Raw genomic sequence first — 25,544 nt, 5'->3', positions numbered from 1 at the left:
TCCATTAGTAAATTCAGAGAGTTTCGCTCTCTGGGCGTTCAGAGAGCACACTGGACGCTCTGGTTGAGGAGTAGGGTTGATCTGAGCGTTCTGACCTCACAATGGCAGTCAAGCACCCAAAGCTAACTGGCTAACATTGGCTAGCGACTTCCAGACACAAATGAGAGAAGACCTCACTCTGACCATGTTACTCACCCTAGCAGAGCTGGTTAGGCTGTTTTCCTGTTATCCAGAGCGTTGGTGACTGTAACTGTGCTGCTGGCAACCATTTAAATATGCTTTATTGCCTACGTTTACTGACACCGGACACATAGTTAATATACCGCCTGGTAAGAATGTACGACATCCGGGAACTTTTGGTATACTACCTATAGCTATACTCTGACCAATAAGCATACTATATACTCAATTAACATCACAAATAGTATGGTAAGCACAGTTAGTATGAGTATTCGAACACAGCTCATGTCTCTACTCTCCTGCAATTAGAGTTTTAGTAGAGTTTGAGACCACGTATCTACTCTCCTGTAATTAGAGTTTAGGTAGAGTTTGAGACCACGTTTCTACTCTCCTGTAATTAGAGTTTTAGTAGAGTTTGAGACCACGTATCTACTCTCCTGTAATTAGAGTTTTAGTAGAGTTTGTGACCACGTATCTACTCTCCTGTAATGAGAGTTTAGGTAGAGTTTGAGACCACGTATCTACTCTCCTGTAATTAGAGTTTTAGTAGAGTTTGAGAAAATAAAAAGTATGAGCTGGAGCACACCCAGAGATGTGTAGAGATGCTGACTAACGGTGAATAAGCTGTAACCTATGAAAATATATAAAGAGACTCGCACACTCTATATATATATAAACTCCCAATAACTTATTGCGTAAACCACCAACTATTCGCCATCACTGTGCCTTCTTGAGGGTGTTTAAGTAGAGTTTGAGACCACGTATCTACTCTCCTGTAATTAGAGTTTAGGTAGAGTTTGAGACCACGTATCTACTCTTCTGTAATTACAGTTTAGGTAGAGTTTGAGACCACGTATCTACTCTCCTGTAATTAGAGTTTAGGTCGAGTTTGAGACCACGTATCTACTCTTCTGTAATTAGAGTTTAGGTAGAGTTTGAGACCACGTATCTACTCTCCTGTAATTAGAGTTTAGGTAGAGTTTGAGACCACTTATCTACTCTCCTGTAATTAGAGTTTAGGTAGAGTTTGAGACCACGTATCTACTCTCCTGTAATTAGAGTTTAGGTAGAGTTTGAGACCACATATCTACTCTCCTGTAAATAGAGTTTTAGTAGAGTTTGAGACCATGTATCTACTCTCCTGTAATTAGAGTTTAGGTAGAGTTTGAGACCACGTATCTACTCTCCTGTAATTAGAGTTTAGGTAGAGTTTGAGACCACATCAGTGTCAATGTCAACACACTGAAAGCATTCCTCACGGTCAGTGAGGGTGAGGAGTGGAAATCAAGAGTGGGAAAGACAGGTTACGTTTAGGGAGATAGATGTGTGTGTGTGTGTGTATGTGTGTGTGTGTGTGTGTGTGTACCGTAGACCTCCTGTGTTTCTGTAAAGGTTGGACCGTGGCTGAGCTCCACCCTTCCAATCCAACAAACCAAATGAATGACTTTGTCCCTGAATCTCTCTGGCGTCAGGTTTCGTAATGCACCCACCCCACACACCACACACACACACACGCACACACACGCACACACACGCACACGCACACGCACACACACACACACACGCACACGCACACGCACACGCACACGCACACACACTAATGCATGTTTTTCTTTCCATGGGCTTAGAGCCTAAATGGCTTCTGAGGTTGAATGTGTAATCAGAATATATATATAGCGTTCTGTTGCAATGGTAATTGATGTTAAAGTGGAATGGTAATTGATGTTAAAGTGGAATGGTAATTGATGTTAAAGTGGAATGGTAATTGATGTTAAAAGTGGAATGGATTTAGAGAAAGGGGAATAGGGTTTTTCACACTTATGACATTGTTTGGAATTCTTTAAGAATCAAAGGCTTTAGATACAATGTCTTCATGCCGGGGCACTTTGGTCTCAAATAATTATAGGCAGACCTATATGTACAGTGCCTTGCGAAAGTATTCGGCCCCCTTGAACTTTGCGACATTTTGCCACATTTCAGGCTTCAAACATAAAGATATAAAACTGTATTTTTTTGTGAAGAATCAACAACAAGTGGGACACAATCATGAAGTGGAACGACATTTATTGGATATTTCAATAATTTTGCACGGCCAATTTTTCAGTTTTTGATTTGTTAAAAAAGTTTGAAATATCCAATAAATGTCGTTCCACTTCATGATTGTGTCCCACTTGTTGTTAATTCTTCACAAAAAAATACAGTTTTATATCTTTATGTTTGAAGCCTGAAATGTGGCAAAAGGTCACAAAGTTCAAGGGGGCCGAATACTTTCGCAAGGCACTGTATATCAAGCAATATGCACTAAGTGTTAACATAGACAAAGAGTACACACAATATACATCTCCTTTCACCTGGGTTTTTCCATAACCTGAAATAATGTCCAATAACTGTTGTTCCTCTGTGAGCTCTGAGCAGGAAATCACTCTAGAAGAATAACGTGACGTTTTTTTTGAAGGCTTATCTTTGAGTGAACATGTCGGTTAGTCTTTCAAGATCAATGTCGCCCTTACACATCAAAATGCAATTCATCTCTCTCCTTCTATCTCAGGATGCTGTGCAATGGGGTCCTGTCTTAAGTCTAATCTCAAAAGGCTCTGACAGGTCTATGTGTACTGTGGACTGTGCTGCTCTGATAGGTCTATGTGTACTGTGGGGCCTGCTAGACTGTAGACTGTGCTGCTCTGATAGGTCTATGTGTACTGTGGACTGTGCTGCTCTGATAGGTCTATGTGTACTGTGGGGCCTGCTAGACTGTGGACTGTGCTGCTCTGATAGGTCTATGTGTACTGTGGACTGTGCTGCTCTGATAGGTCTATGTGTACTGTGGACTGTGCTGCTCTGATAGGTCTACGTGTACTGTGGACTGTGCTGCTCTGATAGGTCTATGTGTACTGTGGACTGTGCTGCTCTGATAGGTCTATGTGTACTGTGGACTGTGCTGCTCTGATAGGTCTATGTGTACTGTGGACTGTGCTGCTCTGATAGGTCCATGTGTACTGTGGACTGTGCTGCTCTGATAGGTCTATGTGTACTGTGGACTGTGCTGCTCTGATAGGTCTACGTGTACTGTGGGGCCTGCTAGACTGTAGACTGTGTCGCTCTGATAGGTCAGTGAAATACAGGTCTCCTCCTCTGACTTCTCGGGAACCCCACAATTCCCCTTAATCCTTCCTCTGTTTTTCCTGTCTGTCCCCTGAGGCCCTCTCACTTCTCAGGTCAACATCCATCCCTTCATCTTCTTCTATGCATCCATCTATCTTCATCTATTCCCTCTGGGCTACATAAATCACTGATTTCCAGAAGTCCTCTGCTTCACTGTGACCTCTCTATAACAGATGACATGAGAAGATATATCCATAGTGTGACAGCTCGCAAACATGCTGAATATCATCATGTCATAGACAGACCAGACTGAAACTGAACACAAACTAAACGTACATTTGAAGTTTGAGAGGACATAGACAGACCAGACTGAAACTGAACACAAACTAAACGTACATTTGAAGTTTGAGAGGACATAGATAGACCAGACTAAAACTGAACACAAACTAAACGTACATTTGAAGTTTGAGAGGACATAGATAGACCAGACTAAAACTGAACACAAACTAAACGTACATTTGAAGTTTGAGAGGACATAGACAGACCAGACTGAAACTGAACACAAACTAAACGTACATTTGAAGTTTGAGAGGACATAGATAGACCAGACTAAAACTGAACACAAACTAAACGTACATTTGAAGTTTGAGAGGACATAGATAGACCAGACTAAAACTGAACACAAACTAAACGTACATTTGAAGTTTGAGAGGACATAGATAGACCAGACTAAAACTGAACACAAACTAAACGTACATTTGAAGTTTGAGAGGACATAGACAGACCAGACTAAAACTGAACACAAACTAAACGTACATTTGAAGTTTGAGAGGACATAGACAGACCAGACTAAAACTGAACACAAACTAAACGTACATTTGAAGTTTGAGAGGACATAGACAGACCAGACTGAAACTGAACACAAACTAAACTTACATTTGAAGTTTGAGAGGACATAGACAGACCAGACTGAAACTGGTTGATAGTACAGGTTTAGACTGTTTGACTAAAATAACATTTTGAGACACACGAGTAGCATCGTTGGGTTTATCTTGATGATGGTTTGTATGGGTTTGTAGAGAATTCATTTTACTATAGCTTCCATTCTGAAATATCTCTCTCAGTTCATATTAAAAATAGCTAAATATCCATGACAATAGTCAAATGTTTCTCATGTGACATTACTGATGTTGACAAACAAACGGACAAATATTCCAACAAAATTCACACAGTTCATAAACAATAACAGTACACAGTCCTCGACATCACCACATTGTGTCTTCGCGATCCACAGCACGATGATGTCATCTCTAAAATGGTCTTATTCTTTCCACAGCAGAGTTATGTAGATCTAGATAATAGGCCTGATGATAAGACTTCTGTGTTGAAAACTCCAGGCCTGGAAGCCAACTGAGTCTGGAGAAATAAACAAGTTGTGTGAACTGAACCACCAGAAGAGAACAACACAGGGAGAGAGCTACACAGGGAGAGAGCTACACACAGGGAGAGAACTACACACAGGGAGAGCGCTACACACAGGGAGAGGGCTACACACAGGAAGATAACTACACACAGGGATAGAGCTACACACAGGGATAGAGCTACACACAGGGAGAGAGCTACACACAGGAAGAGAGCTACACACAGGGAGAGAGCTACACACAGGGAGAGAGCTACACACAGGGAGAGAGCTACACACAGGGAGAGAGTTACAAAGGGGAGAGAGCTACACAGGGAGAGAGCTACACACGGGGAGAGAGAGCTACACACAGGGAGAGAGAGCTACACACAGGGAGAGAGAGCTACACACAGGGAGAGAGAGCTACACACAGAGAGAGAGAGCTACACACAGGGAGAGAGAGCTACACACAGGGAGAGAGAGCTACACACAGGGAGAGAGAGCTACACACAGGGGGAGAGCTACACACAGGGAGAGAGCTACACACAGGGAGAGAGCTACACACAGGGAGAGAGCTACACACAGGGAGAGAGCTACACACAGGGAGAGAGCTACACACAGGGAGAGAGCTACACACAGGGAGAGAGCTACACAGAGAGAGCTACACACGGGGAGAGAGAGCTACACACAGGGAGAGAGAGCTACACACTGGGAGAGAGCTACACACTGGGAGAGAGCTACACAGGGAGAGAGAGCTACACAGGGAGAGAGAGCTACACAGGGAGAGAGAGCTACACAGGGAGAGAGAGCTACACACAGGGAAAAACAGCTGCTGTAATTAATGACCAGTTGAGAAATAAGACAATCAAGGGAAGAGAAAGTATTCTCATCGCTGCAAAGTGTGTGCGTGCGCATGTTTTCCGTAATTCAAACAACATACCCTGTCGTTAAGCTAGATATTCCCTAAGCCAACAATTTCTTCCATACGTAATTAATGATCACAACTTCAACTTCCTATGAATTTCCTCATAGGTGAAAGTTCTCCTGAGAGAGAGAGAGAGAAGTGTTCAACACAACACCGCCTGGGAAAAACAGAGGAAGTGAGGAAACTGCCTCTCAACATAAAATCATAGAACAAAATGTTTTGGTCCGGGTGTTGTGCAAGTTTTAATCATGTTACTTGATGCTAACCACAAGAATCCTAATTCATTATTAGAACCATTCAAACGGTAGCTGGCAAATACAACATTAGATGGTGGGTGGTGAGGGAATGGTGGGTGGTGAGGGAATGGTGGGTGGTGAGGGAATGGTGGGTGGTGAGGGAATGGTGGGTGGTGAAGGAATGGTGGGTGGGGGAGGGGTGGGTGGTGAGGAATGGTGGGTGGTGAGGGAATGGTGGGTGGTGAGGGAATGGTGGGGGAGGAATGGTGGGTGGTGAGGGAATGGTGGGTGGTGAGGGAATGGTGGGTGGTGAGGGAATGGTGGGTGGTGAGGGAATGGTGGGTGGTGAGGGAATGGTGGGTGGTGAGGGAATGGTGGGTGGGGGAGGAATGGTGGGTGGTGAGGGAATGGTGGGTGGTGGAGGAATGGTGGGTGGTGAGGGAATGGTGGGTGGGGGAGGAATGGTGGGTGGTGAGGGAATGGTGGGTGGTGAGGGAATGGTGGGTGGTGAGGGAATGGTGGGTGGGGGAGGAATGGTGGGTGGTGAGGGAATGGTGGGTGGTGGGGGAATGGTGGGTGGTGAGGGAATGGTGGGTGGGGGAGGAATGGTGGGTGATGAGGGAATGGTGGGTGGTGAGGGAATGGTGGGTGGGGGAGGAATGGTGGGTGGTGAGGGAATGGTGGGTGGTGAGGGAATGATGGGTGGGGGAGGAATGGTGGGTGGTGAGGGAATGGTGGGTGGGGGAGGAATGGTGGGTGGTGAGGGAATGGTGGGTGGTGAGGGAATGGTGGGTGGTGAGGGAATGGTGGGTAGATGTAGTACATGCAAAGTGGGATGTAGTACACACAAAGTGGGATGTAGTACACGCAAAGTGGGATGTAGTACATGCAAAGTGGGATGTAGTACACACAAAGTGGGATGTAGTACATGCAAAGTGGGATGTAGTACACGCAAAGTGGGATGTAGTACATGCAAAGTTGATGTACAGTATTACACACAAAGTGGGATGTAGTACACACAAAGTGGGATGTAGTACACACAAAGTGGGATGTAGTACACACAAAGTGGGATGTAGTACACGCAAAGTGGGATGTAGTACACGCAAAGTGGGATGTAGTACATGCAAAGTTGATGTACAGTATTACACACAAAGTGGGATATAGTACACACAAAGTGGGATGTAGTACATGCAAAGTTGATGTACAGTATTACACACAAAGTGGGATGTAGTACACACAAAGTGGGATGTAGTACACGCAAAGTGGGATGTAGTACACGCAAAGTGGGATGTAGTACACGCAAAGTGGGATGTAGTACACGCAAAGTGGGATGTAGTACACGCAAAGTGGGATGTAGTACACACAAAGTTGATGTAGTACACGCAAAGTGGGATGTAGTACACGCAGAGTGGGATGTAGTACACGCAAAGTTGATATGGTACACACAAAGTTGATATGGTACACACAAAGTTGATATGGTACACACAAAGTTGATGTAGTAACAACACGCAGAAGTTCCCCCTTATCAGTCAACTTCCTACACCATTCTATGATACATGACTGCACCTTTTCATTTTACCTGTCTGATGAAAACACACACACACCATTCATGCATGCACACACACAACACACACAGACACACACAAACACACACAGGGTCTTACCCATGATGAAGTCGTTGGTCAAGTATAAGAAGTAGACAGGGCAGGGGATGGTGACCACCTGTCCTGTATTGGCGCTGGGCCAGCAGGCCACCTTGTCCCACGTCCCACTGCAACCTGGGGGAGAGAGGGGGAGGTGGGGAAGGAGGGAGAGGGAGGAGAGGGAGGAGGAGGGGGATCTTGAAATAATAACCAACGTGCTCACTCAAAGATAAGCCTTAAAAACAGAGATAACCTTTTAGAGTTATGTCCTTTTCCTTCACGATGTTCAAACTCATAGAAGGAGAGAGGGGAGTGAGGATGGGGGAAGGAGAGAGGGGGAGGCAAGTGAGAGGAGGAGGAGGGGGAGAGAAGGGAAGAGCGAGATAAATATGGATTAGAGGAGGAAAGGTAGATGGAGAGAGACAGACAGAGACAGACAGACAGACAGACAGACAGACAGACAGACAGACAGACAGACAGACAGACAGACAGACAGACATAGACAGAGAGACAGACATAGACAGAGAGACAGAGAGACAGAGAGACAGAGAGACAGACAGACAGACAGGCAGAGACATAGACAGAGAGAGAGAGACAGACAGTGAGACAGAGAGAGAGACAGATAGACAGAGAGTGAGAAAGATAGAGAAAGAGAAAGAGACAGACAGAGAGAGAGAGAGAGAGAGAGAGAGACAGAGAAACAGAGAGAGAGACAGAGAAAGGCTCTTGAAAACCCTGTGTGATTGATGATCTCCACATTTACAAAGAGATTAAAGATGATTCATGTTCTCCTGTGTGCAGAAAAAACTAACCCACACTGTGAATGTTTGTATGTTTCTAGGACAGCCAATCAGTAAAATCTAAGGTCACATCACATAGAGTTAACTACAGATGTAGGATCTTAATTGGAGCCAGTTTGCTACAGAAGGAAAATAATCCTGCAGCAACAGGAAATTATATTTTTTTTGTGGATAATAATTAATGGACATTTTTGTAGGGGTTGATATTTTTTTAGTAAGGGAAAGATCAAGTCTGAAATCTCAAAGTGGAAATTAAAAAAACTTTTTAAACCTCCAATACACTACAAATTTGACATTTCTTTCATTGCTAGAAAGTTCTCATGTAACAGGGTGATCAAATGAATATCCTACATCTGTACATGGGCCAGTGTCTTGCCACATAACTTTAATAACCAACAAGCTCTCACAGCCTCAGAATTAGACGTTCATACATGGTTTTTTTTCCCAAACGTCACATTTCATGGTGTGTTTTAAGATTAAGTTTAGCCATCAACTCTGAATTTTTAAGGTTAGGGTTCAGTTTAGGCATTAACTTAAAAAGTTGGAGATAAGGCTTAAAACAAAAATCTCAAAAATGACTTTCTATCAAACATGCAACCTTTTGGTATCAGAGACAGATGTTGTTAAATAACCCATGAAATGCTTCATAAAACACGGTCAGTATACGATGCTATTGTTACTATTATTTTGTTTCATATCTCAGTCAAAAATTGAGTATTTTAGCTCTCACACCGAAGTCGAGAAAAGCAATCCAGAGAATTGTCAAAAGGGAGGAAATACACCTGCGATCACTTTTCAAGCCACTTTCATCGTCTGAAAAGGCAATTTGCGAGTTGCCCCTTGCCGTATTACCCTGAGGATTTCTTTGTGTTGGAATCAAACAGAATGTGTTCATGGAAGAAACTGCATCTAAATTCAAATGATAATGAATGCTAAATTACTTTTATTTTTTTTATAAATAAGGCAGGGGAATAGTCAGTGTGTGCATCCCAAATGGCCCCCTATTCCCTACATGGACCTTATGGGCCCTGGTCTGAAGTAGTGCACTACGTAATGAATTGGGTGCCATTGCAGACGCAACCAGTAAGTGTTGTCACGCACGTGTGGTATGACATCGCATCACCAAGCCTCGGGATGCGTGACACAATTGTGAATAAAGTCTAACTCCGCCCCCCCCCCCCCTCCTCCCCATTCAAGAATAACATTTCTCTATTCTATCACAAACTGTATGATCACATCCCAGAACATGCTTCATATAAAGCTTACCTAATAACAATGGTAATTATGACTTCATATACTGGGTGTTAATAGGCATTATACAGATGGGATGGTTCAATGGTATTAACCGTGTTTTAATATCATAAAAATACATCAAACGCAGTACTCTCTCACATCAAAACATACTGCAGTACTACAGTCTGCAAAAAAACACTACATTAATTGCTATAGTATATGTTGCAGGTTTCTTTTACTACAGTATTTATACTATAGTTAAACTGTAAATACTACAGTATACTACAGCAAATACTACAGTAAATACTACAGTACATACTACAGTGTGCAACAGCAAATACTACAGTAAATACTACAGTATACTACAGCAAATACTACAGCAAATACTACAGCAAATACTACAGTAAATACTACAGTATACTACAGAAAATACTACAGAAAACACTACAGTATATACAGTGTACTACATAAAATACTACAGTAAATACTACAACACATACTACAGTAAATACTACAGCACATACTACAGTAAATACTACAGCAAATACTACAGTGTACTACAGCAAATACTACAGTATATACTACAGTGTACTACAGCAAATACTACAGTGTACTACAGCAAACACTACAGTAAATACTACACTAAATTCAGCAAAAACATTACAATGAAAAATACTATGCACTACATAATTTATTTGGTCAGTATCCATCATCAGAGTGTCTCTATTAAAAAAACACTGTACGAGGATAACATCTCTGCAGATAAATTGTTGATGAGAATCTATTGCGTTTCAAAGCTACTCAAGGCACCCAGTAGACTAAAGAACAGAGGCGCAACATGGTTTACATCTTCTAACTACAGGATCCGACTGCGTTGAACGTTTGTCTGAATGAATCTAACACATAGCTTGTAAAAGCCATGAGAAGATGTACTGTTTATAAGACCTAAAAGGGATGTGCAGGTTACATGGTGAAACTCTTTATAGGTAGTACATAGTAAAGTACTGATTGATACAACCTATAGATGACTAAAGGACATGTACAAATACCAAATACTGTAATGTAACTGGCATAACGCACGCACGCACACACACACGCTAAACTACTGAATTTACCTGTTGTCATGTTTTCTAACTGGGCCATGCACGTCTCTCTCTCCTTGTCCATCTCCAGCATGATGTCACATATCTGAATGGACAGCATCTGTGGGAAGACAATGTGACGTACGTCAGTGTGACATAGAAGAGGGAACCATGCTTGTAATAATGAGAAACCTTGAGACCTGAAGACTGTGTTACAGTAGTTCCCTTTATCCAGAACATCCTCCTAAGACAGCCTGCATAGCAACGGCTTGCTATCTCAGGAGGACATTTTGGCTACCTGATCTTATATGCCAAGGTTTTAGTTTAAACGAGCTAACTACAGTAACACAGTCTTGTGACACAAAGGAGACCCGAGTTTGAACCTCTATCGGTCACATTTGCCTGGGTCTGTCAGCTAGTAAACAACTTCGTGTTGAGCCTATAATGCCCTTATCCAATGTAAATATCTGAGATGTGATATCACATTTGACAAACGACTCGTGAATCATAACCACCAAACCGTTAACGCCCCTCAATGGATGAATTTTGAAAAGCTCAAAGCAAAAAGAACCGTATCCATCACCTCCGGAAAGTGGAATGAAAGTACCGACTGGTCGTCTGAAATCAATCTGAAGAGACGCATGAAGATGTCAGACACACACATTGTAAACTTCAATCAAACCTTTGATGTTTGACTTACATTATATTTCTTTGAGAAAAGCCGTAAGGCTGAAACATCAAGTCTCTGAAAAATCCCCTCCTCCTTGTTTTTTTTGTCTATAGTATGTAGCCCTATGATAAATAACATATTCCTCAGTCTTCAAAACAACATGAATTTCACATGATCGCAAGTGAAATTGTTTTTTTTTAAATAAACATGTTTTCATATGATCACGTGATCTTATGTGAAGTTAATCCGATAACGTGACAACATCTAAAGCAACATGTGAACATAAAACTAAACATGAAAACGTGATCATGTTCCAAAAAAAACACATTTTCACCTGATTTCACATGTGAAATTTCAAGTGAAATCACGTGACATTTTCCGCTTGTGAAATCATGTGGGCGGGTTTCTGTAAGGAGTGTTTTCTGGGAAAAACTAAGTCATGGATCATCGTCAGCCATCACCTTAGCTACTTCCATCTGTGGCCAATTTCACTCTTGGCATCATTTACTTTTTTTTTTTATCAGAGATACTCCGTTCCAACAGAGTGAAGAGCCAGGACCCCATCAGAATATATTTCAACAGACCCCTACTATAATAAATGTTTCAGTAGATTAGACGAACTGACTTGTTGGAAAGGTTGCATCCTATGACGGTGCCACGTTGAGTCATTGAGCTTTCAGTGCGGGCCATACTATTGCCAATGTTTGTGTATGGAGATTGCATGGCGGTGTCCTCAATTTTACACACCTGTCAGCAACGGGTGTGGCTGAAATAGCTGAATCCACTCATTTACAGGGGTGTCAATGTAGAGTACCAGTAAAAAGTTTGGACACGTCTACTCATTCAAGGATCTTTCTTTATTTTTACAATTTTCTACATTGTAGAATAATAGTGAAGACATGAAAAACTATGAAATAACACACATGGAATCATGTAGTAACCAAAGTGTTAAACAAATAAAAATATATTTGAGATTTGAGTATAAATAACAAATAAAAATATATTTGAGATTCTTCAAAGTAGCCACCCTTTGCCTTGACAGTTTTGCACACACTTGGCATTCTCTCAACCAGCTTCACCAGGAATGCTTTTCCAACAGTCTTGAAGGAGTTCCCACATATGCTGAACATTTGTTGGCTGCTTTTCCTTCACTCTGCGGTCCAACTCATCCCAAACCATATCAATTGGGTTGATGTCGGGTGATTATGGAGGCCAGGTCATTTAATGCAGCACTCCATCACTCTCATTCTTGGTGAAATAGAACCTACAAAGCCTAGAGGTGTGTTGGGTCATTTTTCTGCTAAAAAACAAATGATAGTCCCATTAAGCGCAAACCAGATGGGATGGAGTATTGCTGCAGAATGCTGTGGTAGCCATGCTGGTTAAGTGTTCCTTGAATTCTAAATAAATCACTGACAGTGTCACCAGCAAAGCATCCCCACACCATCACACCTCCTCGTCCATGCTTCACGGTGGGAACTACACATGATGAGATCATCTGTTCACCTACTCTGCATCCCACAAAGACACGGCAGTTGGAACCAAAAATCTCAAAATTTGGACTCATCAGACCAAAGGACTGATTTCCACCGGTCTAATGTCCATTGCTTGTGTTTCTTGGCCCAAGCAAATCTCTTCTTATTATTGGTGTCCTTTAGTAGTGGTTTCTTTGCAGCAATTTGACCATGAAGGCCTGATTCACGCAGTCTCCTCTGAACAGTTGATGTTGAGATGTGTCTGTTACTTGAGGGTGCAATTTCTGAGGCTGCTAACTCTAATGAATGCATCCTCTGCAGCAGAGTGAATAATGATGTACTGTCATTTCCCTTTGCTTATTTGAGCTGGTCTTTTACCAAATAGGACTATCTTCTGTACACCACCCCTACTATCTTCTGTATACCACCCCTACTATCTTCTGTACACCACCCCTACTATCTTCTGTATACCACCCCTACTATCTTCTGTACATCACCCCTACCATCTTCTGTATACCACCCCTACTATCTTCTGTACACCACCCCTACTATCTTCTGTATACCACCCCTACTATCTTCTGTACACCACCCCTACTATCTTCTGTATACCACCCCTACTATCTTCTGTACATCACCCCTACTATCTTCTGTATACCACCCCTACTATCTTCTGTTTACCACCCCTACTATCTTCTGTTTACCACCCCTACTATCTTCTGTACACCACCCCTACCATCTTCTGTACACCACCCCTACCATCTTCTGTATACCACCCCTACTATCTTCTGTATACCACCCCTACTATCTTCTGTACACCACCCCTACTATCTTCTGTACACCACCCCTACTATCTTCTGTATACCACCCCTACTATCTTCTGTATACCACCCCTACTATCTTCTGTACACCACCCCTACTATCTTCTGTACACCACCCCTACCATCTTCTGTACACCACCCCTACTATCTTCTGTACACCACCCCTACCATCTTCTGTACACCACCCCTACTATCTTCTGTACACCACCCCTACTATCTTCTGTACACCACCCCTACTATCTTCTGTATACCACCCCTACTGTCTTCTGTATACCACCCCTACTATCTTCTGTATACCACCCCTACTATCTTCTGTATACCACCCCTACTATCTTCTGTACACCACCCCTACTATCTTCTGTATACCACCCCTACTATCTTCTGTATACCACCCCTACTATCTTCTGTATACCACCCCTACTATCTTCTGTACATCACCCCTACTATCTTCTGTTTACCACCCCTACTATCTTCTGTATACCACCCCTACTATCTTCTGTATACCACCCCTACTATCTTCTGTATACCACCCCTACTATCTTATGTATACCACCCCTACTATCTTCTGTACACCACCCCTACTATCTTCTGTATACCACCCCTACTATCTTCTGTATACCACCCCTACTATCTTCTGTACACCACCCCTACTATCTTCTGTATACCACCCCTACTATCTTCTGTATACCACCCCTACTATCTTCTGTATACCACCCCTACTATCTTCTGTACACCACCCCTACTATATTCTGTACACCACCCCTACTATCTTCTGTATACCACCCCTACTGTCTTCTGTATACCACCCCTACTATCTTCTGTATACCACCCCTACTATCTTCTGTATACCATCCCTACCTTGTCACAACACAACTGATTGGCTCAAACGCACTGAGAAGGAAATAAATTCCACAAATGTACTTTTAACAAGGCACACCTGTTAATTGGAATGCATTCCAGGTGACTACCTCATGACGCTTGTTGAGAGAATACCAAAAGTGTGCAACGCTGTCATCAAGGCAAAGGGTGGCGACTTTGAAAAATCTCAAATATGAAATAGATTTTGATTACTATATGATTCCACATGTAACCAGCTAGCAATTCGTTTCTCAGCTACAGTTTGACTTGTGTCCTGTCTGACAGTGAAATGTAGCTAGCTCTTACTATATAGCTTGGACTATGGAGTAGCTAGCTAGCGAGTGTTGCAAAAGCCCATTGCATGCATTGTAAGGTAGCAGCGTGACAATTTAAAACACTAACGTGTTTTGTGGAAACATTTAGGACTGGCATTTGGACCTGAGCTAACCATCCGTTAACTAGCTATCTTCTGTGTCGAGGTCTCACTGTAATAATATGTGACCGACTGTAGACCCCACTACAATAATGTTTCAGTAGACCCCACTACAATAATGTTTCAGTAGACCCCACTACAATAATGTTTCATTAGACCCCACTACAATAATGTTTCAGTAGACCCCACTACAATAATGTTTCATTAGACCCCACTACAATAATGTTTCAGTAGACCCACTACAATAATGTTTCAGTAGACCCCACTACAATAATGTTTCAGTAGACCCCACTACAATAATGTTTCAGTAGACCCCACTACAATAATGTTTCAGTAGACCCCACTACAATAATGTTTCAGTAGACCCCACTATAATAATGTTTCAGTAGACCCCACTAGACCCCACTACAATAATGTTTCAGTAGACCCCAATATATGTTTCAGTAGACCCCACTATAACAATGTTTCAGTAGACCCCACTATAACAATAATGTTTCAGTAGACCCCACTATAACAATGTTTCAGTAGACCCCACTCCGATAATATATTTCAGTAGACCCCACTATAACAATGTTTCAGTAGACCCCACTATAACAATGTTTCAGTAGACCCCACTATAACAATGTTTCAGTAGACCCCACTCCGATAATATATTTCAGTAGACCCCACTATAACAAAGTAGACCCCACTATAACAATGTTTCAGTAGACCCCACTATAACAATGTTTCAGTAGACCCCACTATAACTATAATAACATGTTTCAGTAGACCCCACTCCATTAAATCAGACCCCACCACAGTCCTCCAGCGGTTTATCTGATTTATAGCCATTACTTTGCTGGATGAGACTCTTCAGCTGTGACATTAATCAAATATATATGACCGGGCTGTTGTTAGACAGAGAACCATCCAACCAACCAACTATACAGGGATATTTTTAGAACCAGCCCATATGGCTGGAGGTCCCTCGGACAGACTCCCACAAGGAGACTACTGGAGTTTGAAGCAGTGTGATTGTCGCACTGGTGATGTAAAACCTCCATAGAGACCCTCTAGTCTATTCTCTCTCCCCCATTAAGAGGTGGAGGCAGACAGTGTGATTGTAGTGTTGGTGCTTGAGGTGATGGAGGATAAAATGGCCCTTTATAGTGCACTACTTTTGACCAGGACCCATTAGGGCACTATGTAGGGGACATAGTGAATAGGGTGCCATTTTGAACACATATCCATGTTCTCCCTCCCATTAAGAGGTTGAAGTTGAGGCAGTCAGTGTGGTGTTAGCTGTGACAGCCAGAAGTGATGGAGGAGTCTCTCTCTCTCTCTCTCTCTCTCTCTCTCTCTCTCTCTCTCTCTCTCTCTCTCTCTCTCTCATTGGGAAGATAATTAGTGTGTCCTTCATCTGAATTGATAACATCAAGAGTAATTACACTGTAAAGGGGTTACTGTGAATTTGATAGTGGCTTACAGGCAGCTCGGTGCCTAGTAAAAATCAGTACACCTACTGTAATATAAATATGGTATCAAAGCAAGTACAGTACAATCAGTGGCAGCTCATCCATTAGGGCGTTAGGGGTGGTGCCCCATTTGTAATTGGTTGATAAAAGTGAAAAAAATAATCAAATAAAAATAAAATATATATTATAACATTCAAGGATTATGTTTAAAATGTCTATAAAAAGTGTGGATAATTTGTATACATTTTACGGTTTACATTTTTGATTTTTTTGAAGCTGTTCAGATACCTACTGCTTAGCCATCAGCAGCTCTGGGCATTCGGCCTGCCGTCCAGCGCTTGCCAGCTATTACATTGCTTGCTATTTGGGCGGTGGACTGCAGCAATGAGATTGCATCACATTATTTTCACAACACAAAGTAAATGGACCATCCTGGGGTGTTGAAATGAACACACAGGCTCTATCAAGTATTAAACAGTTTGCGCTAAAGAGAAAATTGCAATGAATTTGTGAATAAATAATCATGACAGTGAGTGGGAGGGAGGGGGAGGAGCTTACTAGCTCGCATGCCAATCAAGTCTAACTCAAATTACTGCCGAGCTCATCGTTCTTGTGACCAGGGTTGGGTAGGTTAAATGTAATCTGGTACAGTTACTTGTCACCTGTCCAAAATTGTAAACAGTAACGTGACTTGTAACGTACTTTACCGGATTACCCAAACTCAGTAACGTAATCTGATTACCTAATCCTGATTATTACTTTTAGATAATTTACCCCTTAAGGAGGTGCAGGTTAGAGTTTTTTTTTGTCATGAATCTTGCTGAGGCAGCTCTGACGAGTGGTCACTAGCTGGCACAGACACAAAGTCAGAAAATCTGATTTTAAACCTAACAATAACCTTCAAACTACACTATGCAGAAATCGCTCCACCATTTCCCGGTTGCAAAAATTCTAATGGTTTGCCTAATTTCACTTTATGTGACAAATCAAGCATGTATAGTGTGCAGAATCATTATACCATCTAAACCACTGTGAATATATTTTCTAAAACCAAAAATCTATAATGTTCAGCTGTTTGAAGCTGGTGAACAAAACCCAGAGTAAAAAGACAAAGGTTAAGAACGGGAATCATAGAAACTGTGATCTATCGCTTCTTCCATTTGCTTTCAACGAGAATGACAGATCTATTGAACCTTTATTTAACTAGGCAAGTCAGTTAAGACCAAATTCTTATTTTTCAATGACGGCCTAGAAACAGTGGGTTAACTGCCTTGTTCAGGGGCAGAACGACTGATTTTTACCTTGTCGGCTCGGGGATTCGATCTTGCAACCTTTCGTTTACTCTTCCAACGCTCTAACCACTATTAAGGTATCTTTACTTTTACTCAACTATGGCAATTGGGTACTTTTTCCACTATGGCTCATTGCTTCGAGTTGAGAAAATAAATGCTGCTCTTGGAATGGCATGCTTTGTTTAAACTGCTGTTTAAATCCATAAAAATTGCGCAAGTTTGAGCATGTTTCCATTCGGCCTATGGAATTTGTTTATTTATTAAATCAGCACGAATTAGATTGAGCAATAAAAGCCCCAATCGTGGTCTTCTTAAATTAAACTTGTTTTTGACAGGCTGGAGCACAATACCATTGGGGGAAGTTTAGAAGGTAGGAACTCCCTCAAACTTTTATTCAATAGGCTGGGATCTGAACTACACAGCTGTTGCATGAGCACATTTTATATTGGCTGTCCACTGGGGCATATTCATTATGCAGATTCTGTTGCAAAGCGTTTCTTAAACGGAAGCAAACGGAACCAAACCGGGAGGGACCTACCTGAATTTGTCCAATAGAAACTCTTGTTTTGTTCCGTTTGCTTCCATTTGGTTCTTAAAACGGTAAACGGTTTCCTAATGAATACACCAAAAACAATGTCGCAAAAACAATGATTGATAGGAAACTTAAATGTATTCAATTCAACCATTATTTGGTTAAAATAAACAAATACATTTGTGAACAGCCATCCACAACAACCACAATCCGTAAGGCTCAAAAAACCTAAATGAGAGAGCTGCAGTATGATTCACATCAATGTGCTATGTAAAGCTCAATAATAAATGAAATCCATATTGCCCGTAGGCTACACCCCAGCTTGTCATCCTTTATTGAAGTTGGATAATCGTTGGATGCCGACAGCAGTCACACCATTGGTAGACATGTATTGAACCTTGTAGCCTTACAAAAGCCTACTCCTGCTCTTTTCCTGAGATCCATCAAACACATTGGTGTGTGAGCATCATAGTGGTGGTCTCTCTGACTTGTGGTCAGCCTCGCTCAGACTGAAAACAAATTCACTGCTGATTTGAATGTCAATGAGAACAAAAGAATGGTGTCAAATATTTTTTTGAGCAAACATCTTTTCTGAATATAAAAGTAATCCTACAAAGTAATCATCTAGTTTTTCTAAAGTATCTGTAATCTGATTACAATATTTTTAGATTACAGTTAATTGTTTGGTAATCCATTACATGCAATCCGTTACTCCCCAACCCTGATTGTGACATTATGCTAGCTAGCTATCCAACCTGGTCTCAGAGCATTGAGTATTATTCTGTAGGTAAATTGGCGACAATGCATTTAGTATGACATGTTACGGTTGGTATAGTTATATAAAACAGATGGTTACTTAAAGCATAAACGAAAGTAGGGTGGTTGGGTCAGGGTGGATGGGTGGGCGTATAATGTGAACGTCTAGCAACCCAAATGTTGGGAATTCAAATCTCATCACGGCCAACTTTAGCATTTCAGCTGCTTTTAAACTACTTACTACATTTTAGCTACGTTGAAACTACTTAGCATGTTAGCTAACCACTCACCTAACCTTAACCCTTTAACCGAACTCTTGAACATAACCCCTAGCCTAGCTTAAAGTTAGCGAGCTAACTAACGTTAGCCACCTAGCTAAAATTCATAATATATCCTACGTTTTGCAAATTCGTAACATATAATAAGTTTTTCAAATTTGTAACATATAATAGCAATAGTAATTCGTAACATATCATACAAAATAGGTGATGAACATCCACAAATTAATACGTTAATACGTAAGATATGATACTAAATCTCTCGGAGTCTCTCGGATTTCCATACAGAATGATACGAAAGGCTCTGAGACTAGGTTGAGCTATCCACGGTTAGATCACATGTTGAAGCTGTGCTCGTTGTGTTTTCCCTGTGCTTGTGTCACCAATGTAATGAACATGCTGCTGCCTGCTCATTCAAATTATAGCACTTTTGGTAATCAATACAGTGGCAGCATGTGCCGCAGAGGTGATTCTGTTTATACATACAAAACTGAAATAAATGTATTTATGCTTTTGTTCAAATGCACAGATCAATTTACACTCAGTGGACCGTTTATTAGGTACACCACCCCATTCACGAAAATTGATCGCTCCTACATGCAGGCATTAGGGATGGGGGTGTGAGAATGCGGGTCTGGGCAGGTGAGATGTAGTCATTGTATTTGTGTATTTGTCTGTAAATTGTTGTTCGTATTTCTAAGCTTGTATGTATAATTAAATTAAATTAAAAATGTTTAAAAAGCAGGCATTGAGGCATTCAGTTACTGTTCGATTGAAAGTTAGAATGGGCAAAACGAGGGACCTAAGAGACTTTGAGCGTGGTATGATCGTCGGGTGAGCCGGATCCAGTATCTCAGAAACGGTCGCCCTCCTGGGCTTTTCAGGCACAACAATGGCTAAGGGTTTACCGAGAACGGTGCGACAAACAAACAAAAAACATCCAGTCAGCGGCAGTCCTGTGAGTGGTCGAAGGAGAACGTCAAGAATCGTACAAGGCCACAAACCGGCAAATAACGGAGCAGTACAACAGTGGTGTGCAGAACGGCATCTCAGAACGACATCTCAGAACTCATCAATCCTTGTCACAGATGGGCTGTTTGCAGCATTACGACCACAATGGGTTCCAAGACTATCGCATAAAAACAAGAAGAAACAGCTCTCTGGTCATCCAACACAGGACAACACTGGACAACACTGGACAATTGAGGAGTGGAAAAACACTGCCTGGTCTGACGATGGGTGGGTAACAGCTCTCTGGTCATCCAACACAGGACAACACTGGACAACACTGGACAATTGAGGAGTGGAAAAACACTGCCTGGTCTGACGATGGGTGGGTGCGATAGTCTTGGAACCCATTGTGGTCGTAATGCTGCAAACAGCCCATCTGTGACAAGGATTGATGAGTTCTGAGATGTTGTTCTGAGATGTGAGCTGTTGCTTCATTTTATTTGATTTATTTATCTAGGCAAGTCAGTTAAGAACAAATTCTTATTTTCAATGACAGCCTAGTAACAGTGAACGACAGACAGCCTTACCTTGTCAGCTCGGGGGTTTGAACTTGCAACCTTCCGGTTACTAATCCAACGCTCTAACCACTAGGCCGCCGCTCATGCTGATGGCAGAGTCAGGATTTATCCATAAACAACATGGCTCCATTCTGCCCGATGTCAACGGTACAGGCTGGTTGGCGATGATGTAATGGTGTGGGGAATGTTTTCCTTGTACACGGTACAGGTCTCTTGATATCAATTAAGCAACGATTGAACGCCATACCCTAAAGAATTCAGGCTATTGTGGAGGCAAAGGGTGGTCCGACCCGGTACCAGAAGGGTGTACCTAATATACTGACCACTGAGTGTATATGGATATTTTTTTATAAATAATAGGGACAATGTGACATTGAGATCAACATTTCAAAATGATTTGAAACAAAAAAATAAAACAGATTGTCATGCAGTTCCACATGTGTACTTAGAGGAATATATGCAAATAGACCGATAACTCCACCTATACAACAACACAGGTCTATTACTATACATCCTTTACAACAACACAGGTCTAGGACTATACACCCTATATAACAACACAGGTCTAGGACTATACAACCTATACAACAACACAGGTCTAGGACAATACAACCTATACAACAACGCAGGTCTATTACTATACATCCTATACAACAACACAGGTCTAGGACTATACATCCTATACAACAACGCAGGTCTAGGACTATACATCCTATACAACAACACAGGCCTAGGACTATACATCCTATACAACAACGCAGGTCTAGGACTATACAACCTATACAACAACACAGGTCTAGGACAATACAACCTATACAACAACGCAGGTCTATTACTATACATCCTATACAACAACACAGGTCTAGGACAATACAACCTATACAACAACGTCCTATACAACAACACAGGCCTAGGACTATACATCCTCTAAGCAGGGTTCATACAGACATTGGCAGGTCAAATTCAAGGACTTTCAGGGACTTTAAGCACTTAATTGTGATTTTTAAGGACCTCAATGTTATACAATATGTAATATAATTTATATAATTGTACATATAAGGTGTACAAAACATTAAGAACACCTGCTCTTTCCACGACAGAGACTGACCAGGTGAATCCAGGTGAAAGTTATGGTCCCTTATCCACTTCTATCAGTGTAGACGAAGGGGAGGAGACGGGTTAAATAAGGATTTTTATGCCTTGAGGTAATTGAGACATGGATTGTGTATGTGTGCCATTCAGAGGGTGAATGGGCAAGACAACAGATGTAAGTGCCTTTGAACGGGGTATGGAAGTAGGTGCCAGAAGCACTGGTTTGTGTCAAGAACTGCAACACTGCTGGGTTTTTCCACACTCAACAGTTTACCGTGTGCATCAAGAATGGTCCACCACCCAAAGGACATCCATCTAACTTGACACAACTGTGGGAAGCATTGGAGTCAACATGGGCCAGTATCCCTGTGGAACGCTTTCGACACCTTGTAGAGTCCATGCCCCGATGAATTGACGCTGATATAAGGGCAAAATGGGGTGCAACTTAATATTAGGAGGGTGTTCCTAATGTTTTGTACACTCAATGTAGACCCCCCCCCCCCCCAAAAAAAAACCATGACAACACATTGATATTCAAATTTTTATTCCATTCTAAAATATGTGAGAGTAATGTGGCCATTGCCTGACTAAATAAGTTGGACGCATGGCTATTTTTCTGTAGCCTATGTGGTCGACGCAGGCACACAAAAAACCATAAATAGCATTAATCTCTCCAGTTGAATCGCACCATCGCTGTTTTATTAATGAGAAAGTTACCCCCCAAAAAAAGCAGGTTCCTTTTTATAATGGAAGGATTTGCATGGAAAGCAAAGTCGAAGCCAACATTTAGATGCTGTCGTCCTCATAAAAACAGCAACGTGGTTTAACACCCTTCAAATGAAGCGACAGGAAACAAACAAAACTGGTCACATCTCTCACCAAAAAAGAAAAACGGATCAAAAATGAAATCAAAGATAATTATAAGGGAGCAGGAGAACTTATAAATTGGCTACAATAATTACAAGGATTTTTCAAGCACCAAATTGAGGAAATGTCTGATTTTCAAGGTAGGACCTTATTCCAGTACTTGAATTTCTGAGCTCCAAGTTTTTAAGTAGGGTATTTCAAGTCCCTTGTTTTGTTTAAAATTGCAGGTGTAACATGGAAAAGAAAATGTATTTGTCATGTTTTTTTTATTTACTAGATCATATTGTCAATAAAGGCGTTCGCATGCTTCAGTTCAGCTAACCGAACGAGAGCGCGTGCATACTCCCTTAAAATACCTACGCTTTAACATGTTTGTCCATTTTGAGACGCCGTAGCCGGTATACACTTCCTCAAAATATTCCAAATTAATCTAAGATAATTCATATTTTTTTGCAGAGGAGATCTCACTGTGACTAAGATGTTTGGTGCAGTATTTCTAAATAATAATAAAAAAATGTGCATGAAAATGAGTTGTCTCTCGTTGAATGTCAACAAAGACTTTATGGAAGAATCCGTACTGTTGACCAATCACCGACGAAGGGGATACCGACTTCGACTTGCCTCCAGAAAAAAACGTGTGCCTGAACAGCCGATAAAACCCTCATCGAAGTCCAAAAGGAACAAAAACATCATAAAATGTTGTCATAATATCTGCACAAACTCTTCCAAACGGTTTCGGCTGGGAAGCACGCGGACGCCTTAAACCCACTAGGCTATCTATAATTAATAGGAATAGCGCTGAGTGTTGCACAATAGTCTGTCCTACACAATTGCACACAGTATATTCGGTGTACAATCCGAGGCACAAAAAATATATGAAAACAGAAACACATTACCTTGATGCTTTCTCTGTTAAATCTAAGGAGACCCTGCAGACAATAACAGATGATCAACATCAATTCTCTAGTGATATTAGATCCAACGTGGCACAACTGTCTTCACCTGCATAACAAATGAGACACCAAAATATTCTTGACATTCCTCACAAACACCTTTTTTTTCCCAGCTCTTGGGCTGTTGTTGCATCGCATGCGTTATCACAACAGCTGTTCGTCACTTGACCGTCATTCATAAAATTCCTTCCTGGATCAGATGAAAATATCACGGCGTAACAAGAACAAAAAAGTAACGTTTTATGTCACACGATTTTAGGCAAATCCGTCAAAACACCAACCATGATAATGGGTTAAACATTTTAAATAAACACTGAATTTTATTGGATATAGCTGTAACAAGTTATCTAGAGTAGGAAATTCTCACTGATACCCTAGTTTATAGAAAGACCCATAAATCTTCCCAAAGAAACAACCAGTAATTTGAAAACTTGGGTTAATAATTCTGTTGTGCTGCTTTGTTGAAAATATGACAACCCCCATTTGCATTGATGTGGCACTATAACCACATAGGAGTTAAATTAGCACAGCATTCTCATTCACGGGTTCAACAAATATAGCCGCTTACAAGGCACGACTCAAAATATGTTAATGAGCCATAAACAACAATACCATGCACCCACTAGTGATCAAAAGGTTTTTGGAGCTCCTAAAATACGGTACAGTACTGTATTCTGTGGGGTGGAATTACAGTACCATACACAATACATCAATTATTTCCCCGCCCACAACATTTCCCACAATGCACCATAAATTACACTATGCTGCAGTAAAACGTTTCAGGGGATTTTACTGTTGATAATTTAAAAAAAATACTGTATAATTTACCGTTTTCCGTAACACTGTGTAGCAGAACAAATGTGCAAGGTTTACGGTAACATTGCAAAGACAAGATGTTTAAATTTCTCTAGACGTCATTGTCACCACCGTCATTCTCCTCTTCCTATTCCTTCACATCGTCATCAAAGTATAGGATGATGCGTTACATTGCTTTGAGAAAAGCCCTCAGACTCATCTAGGAAATATGGCTAGTGGGTGGTTTGAAATGTTATTTCAAGGGAAGCCAGCAATCAGAGAAAGAGCTGCGTTATTCTGACAGGCATCCTGGTGTGAATTAATAGCATCCCTCCGTAGGTTGAAGACAATAGTAACAAGGACACTGATGCTGACTGGACAAACAGAACAACCTGAACTACAGAGCAGGCAGACAACATGGAGGCTGTTGCCATGGTGTCTTATTGCAAGTAAGAAAAAATCATCACTGCCTTCCTTTCACAGGAAATGAAGAGAAACGAACCATCAAATAACTGACATTAATTACTATTTCACTTCTTTGATATCCATCAACTTAGGAAAAATATCAAATAAAGCCTAACTTCTGTAACACTCCTCAACTCTAAGAAAAGTGTAATTTAAACGCCAGTGTACACTTTTTATTTTTTAGGTGTGTGCATATTCAGCTCAGAAATCAAATATTAGGTTCAATATCAAAATTCAGTTTCATAAATCAATATTGGTTCAAATATGAAATACTTGCAGGATGTCTTATGTATCAGGATGCCTTGTGTTGGAATGTAGGCAGGATGCTGTCTAAAAATCCCATACCAGGTGAAAAGGGATGGTACTGTAGGTATAGCAGCATATTGTCGCCTCACATCTGGGGCCCTGTAAACCTGGGGGCCTGTAAACCTGGGGGCCTGTAGACCTGAGGCCCTGTATAGCTGGGTCTCTGTAGACCTGGGGCCCTGTATAGCTGGGGCCCTGTAAACCTGGGGCCCTGTAAAGCTGGGGCCCTGTAGACCTGGGGCCCTGTAGACCTGGGGCCCTGTATAGCTGGAGCCCTGTATAGCTGGGGCCCTGTATAGCTCGGGCCCTGTAGACCTATTTTATTAGAATCCCCATTACCCGCTTCTAAAGCAGCAGCTACTCTTCCTGGG

General features: G+C 41.5%; 1 protein-coding gene across 2 annotated transcripts in view; it reads right to left on the bottom strand.

Annotated features, from left to right (window-relative positions):
* Positions 1–25,544, bottom strand: part of LOC139386849 (vasoactive intestinal polypeptide receptor-like) — a 107,839-nt gene that overhangs the window by 69,184 nt on the left and 13,111 nt on the right. For both annotated transcript variants that reach the window (XR_011629103.1, XM_071132704.1), the window contains exons 2-3: positions 10,634–10,721; positions 7,507–7,620 (exon numbers count right to left, since the gene is read on the bottom strand). Coding sequence is in view for 1 of the 2 variants with exons in the window: in XM_071132704.1 (XP_070988805.1) it covers positions 7,507–7,620; positions 10,634–10,721 (202 nt within the window). In the remaining variant the exon portion in view is untranslated. The remainder of the gene's footprint in view (positions 1–7,506; positions 7,621–10,633; positions 10,722–25,544) is intronic.

The sequence above is a fragment of the Oncorhynchus clarkii genome, chromosome 28 (assembly GCF_045791955.1).
Source record: "Oncorhynchus clarkii lewisi isolate Uvic-CL-2024 chromosome 28, UVic_Ocla_1.0, whole genome shotgun sequence".
Taxonomy (NCBI): Eukaryota; Metazoa; Chordata; class Actinopteri; order Salmoniformes; family Salmonidae; genus Oncorhynchus; species Oncorhynchus clarkii.
This window is presented reverse-complemented; position numbering and strand designations above follow the sequence as displayed.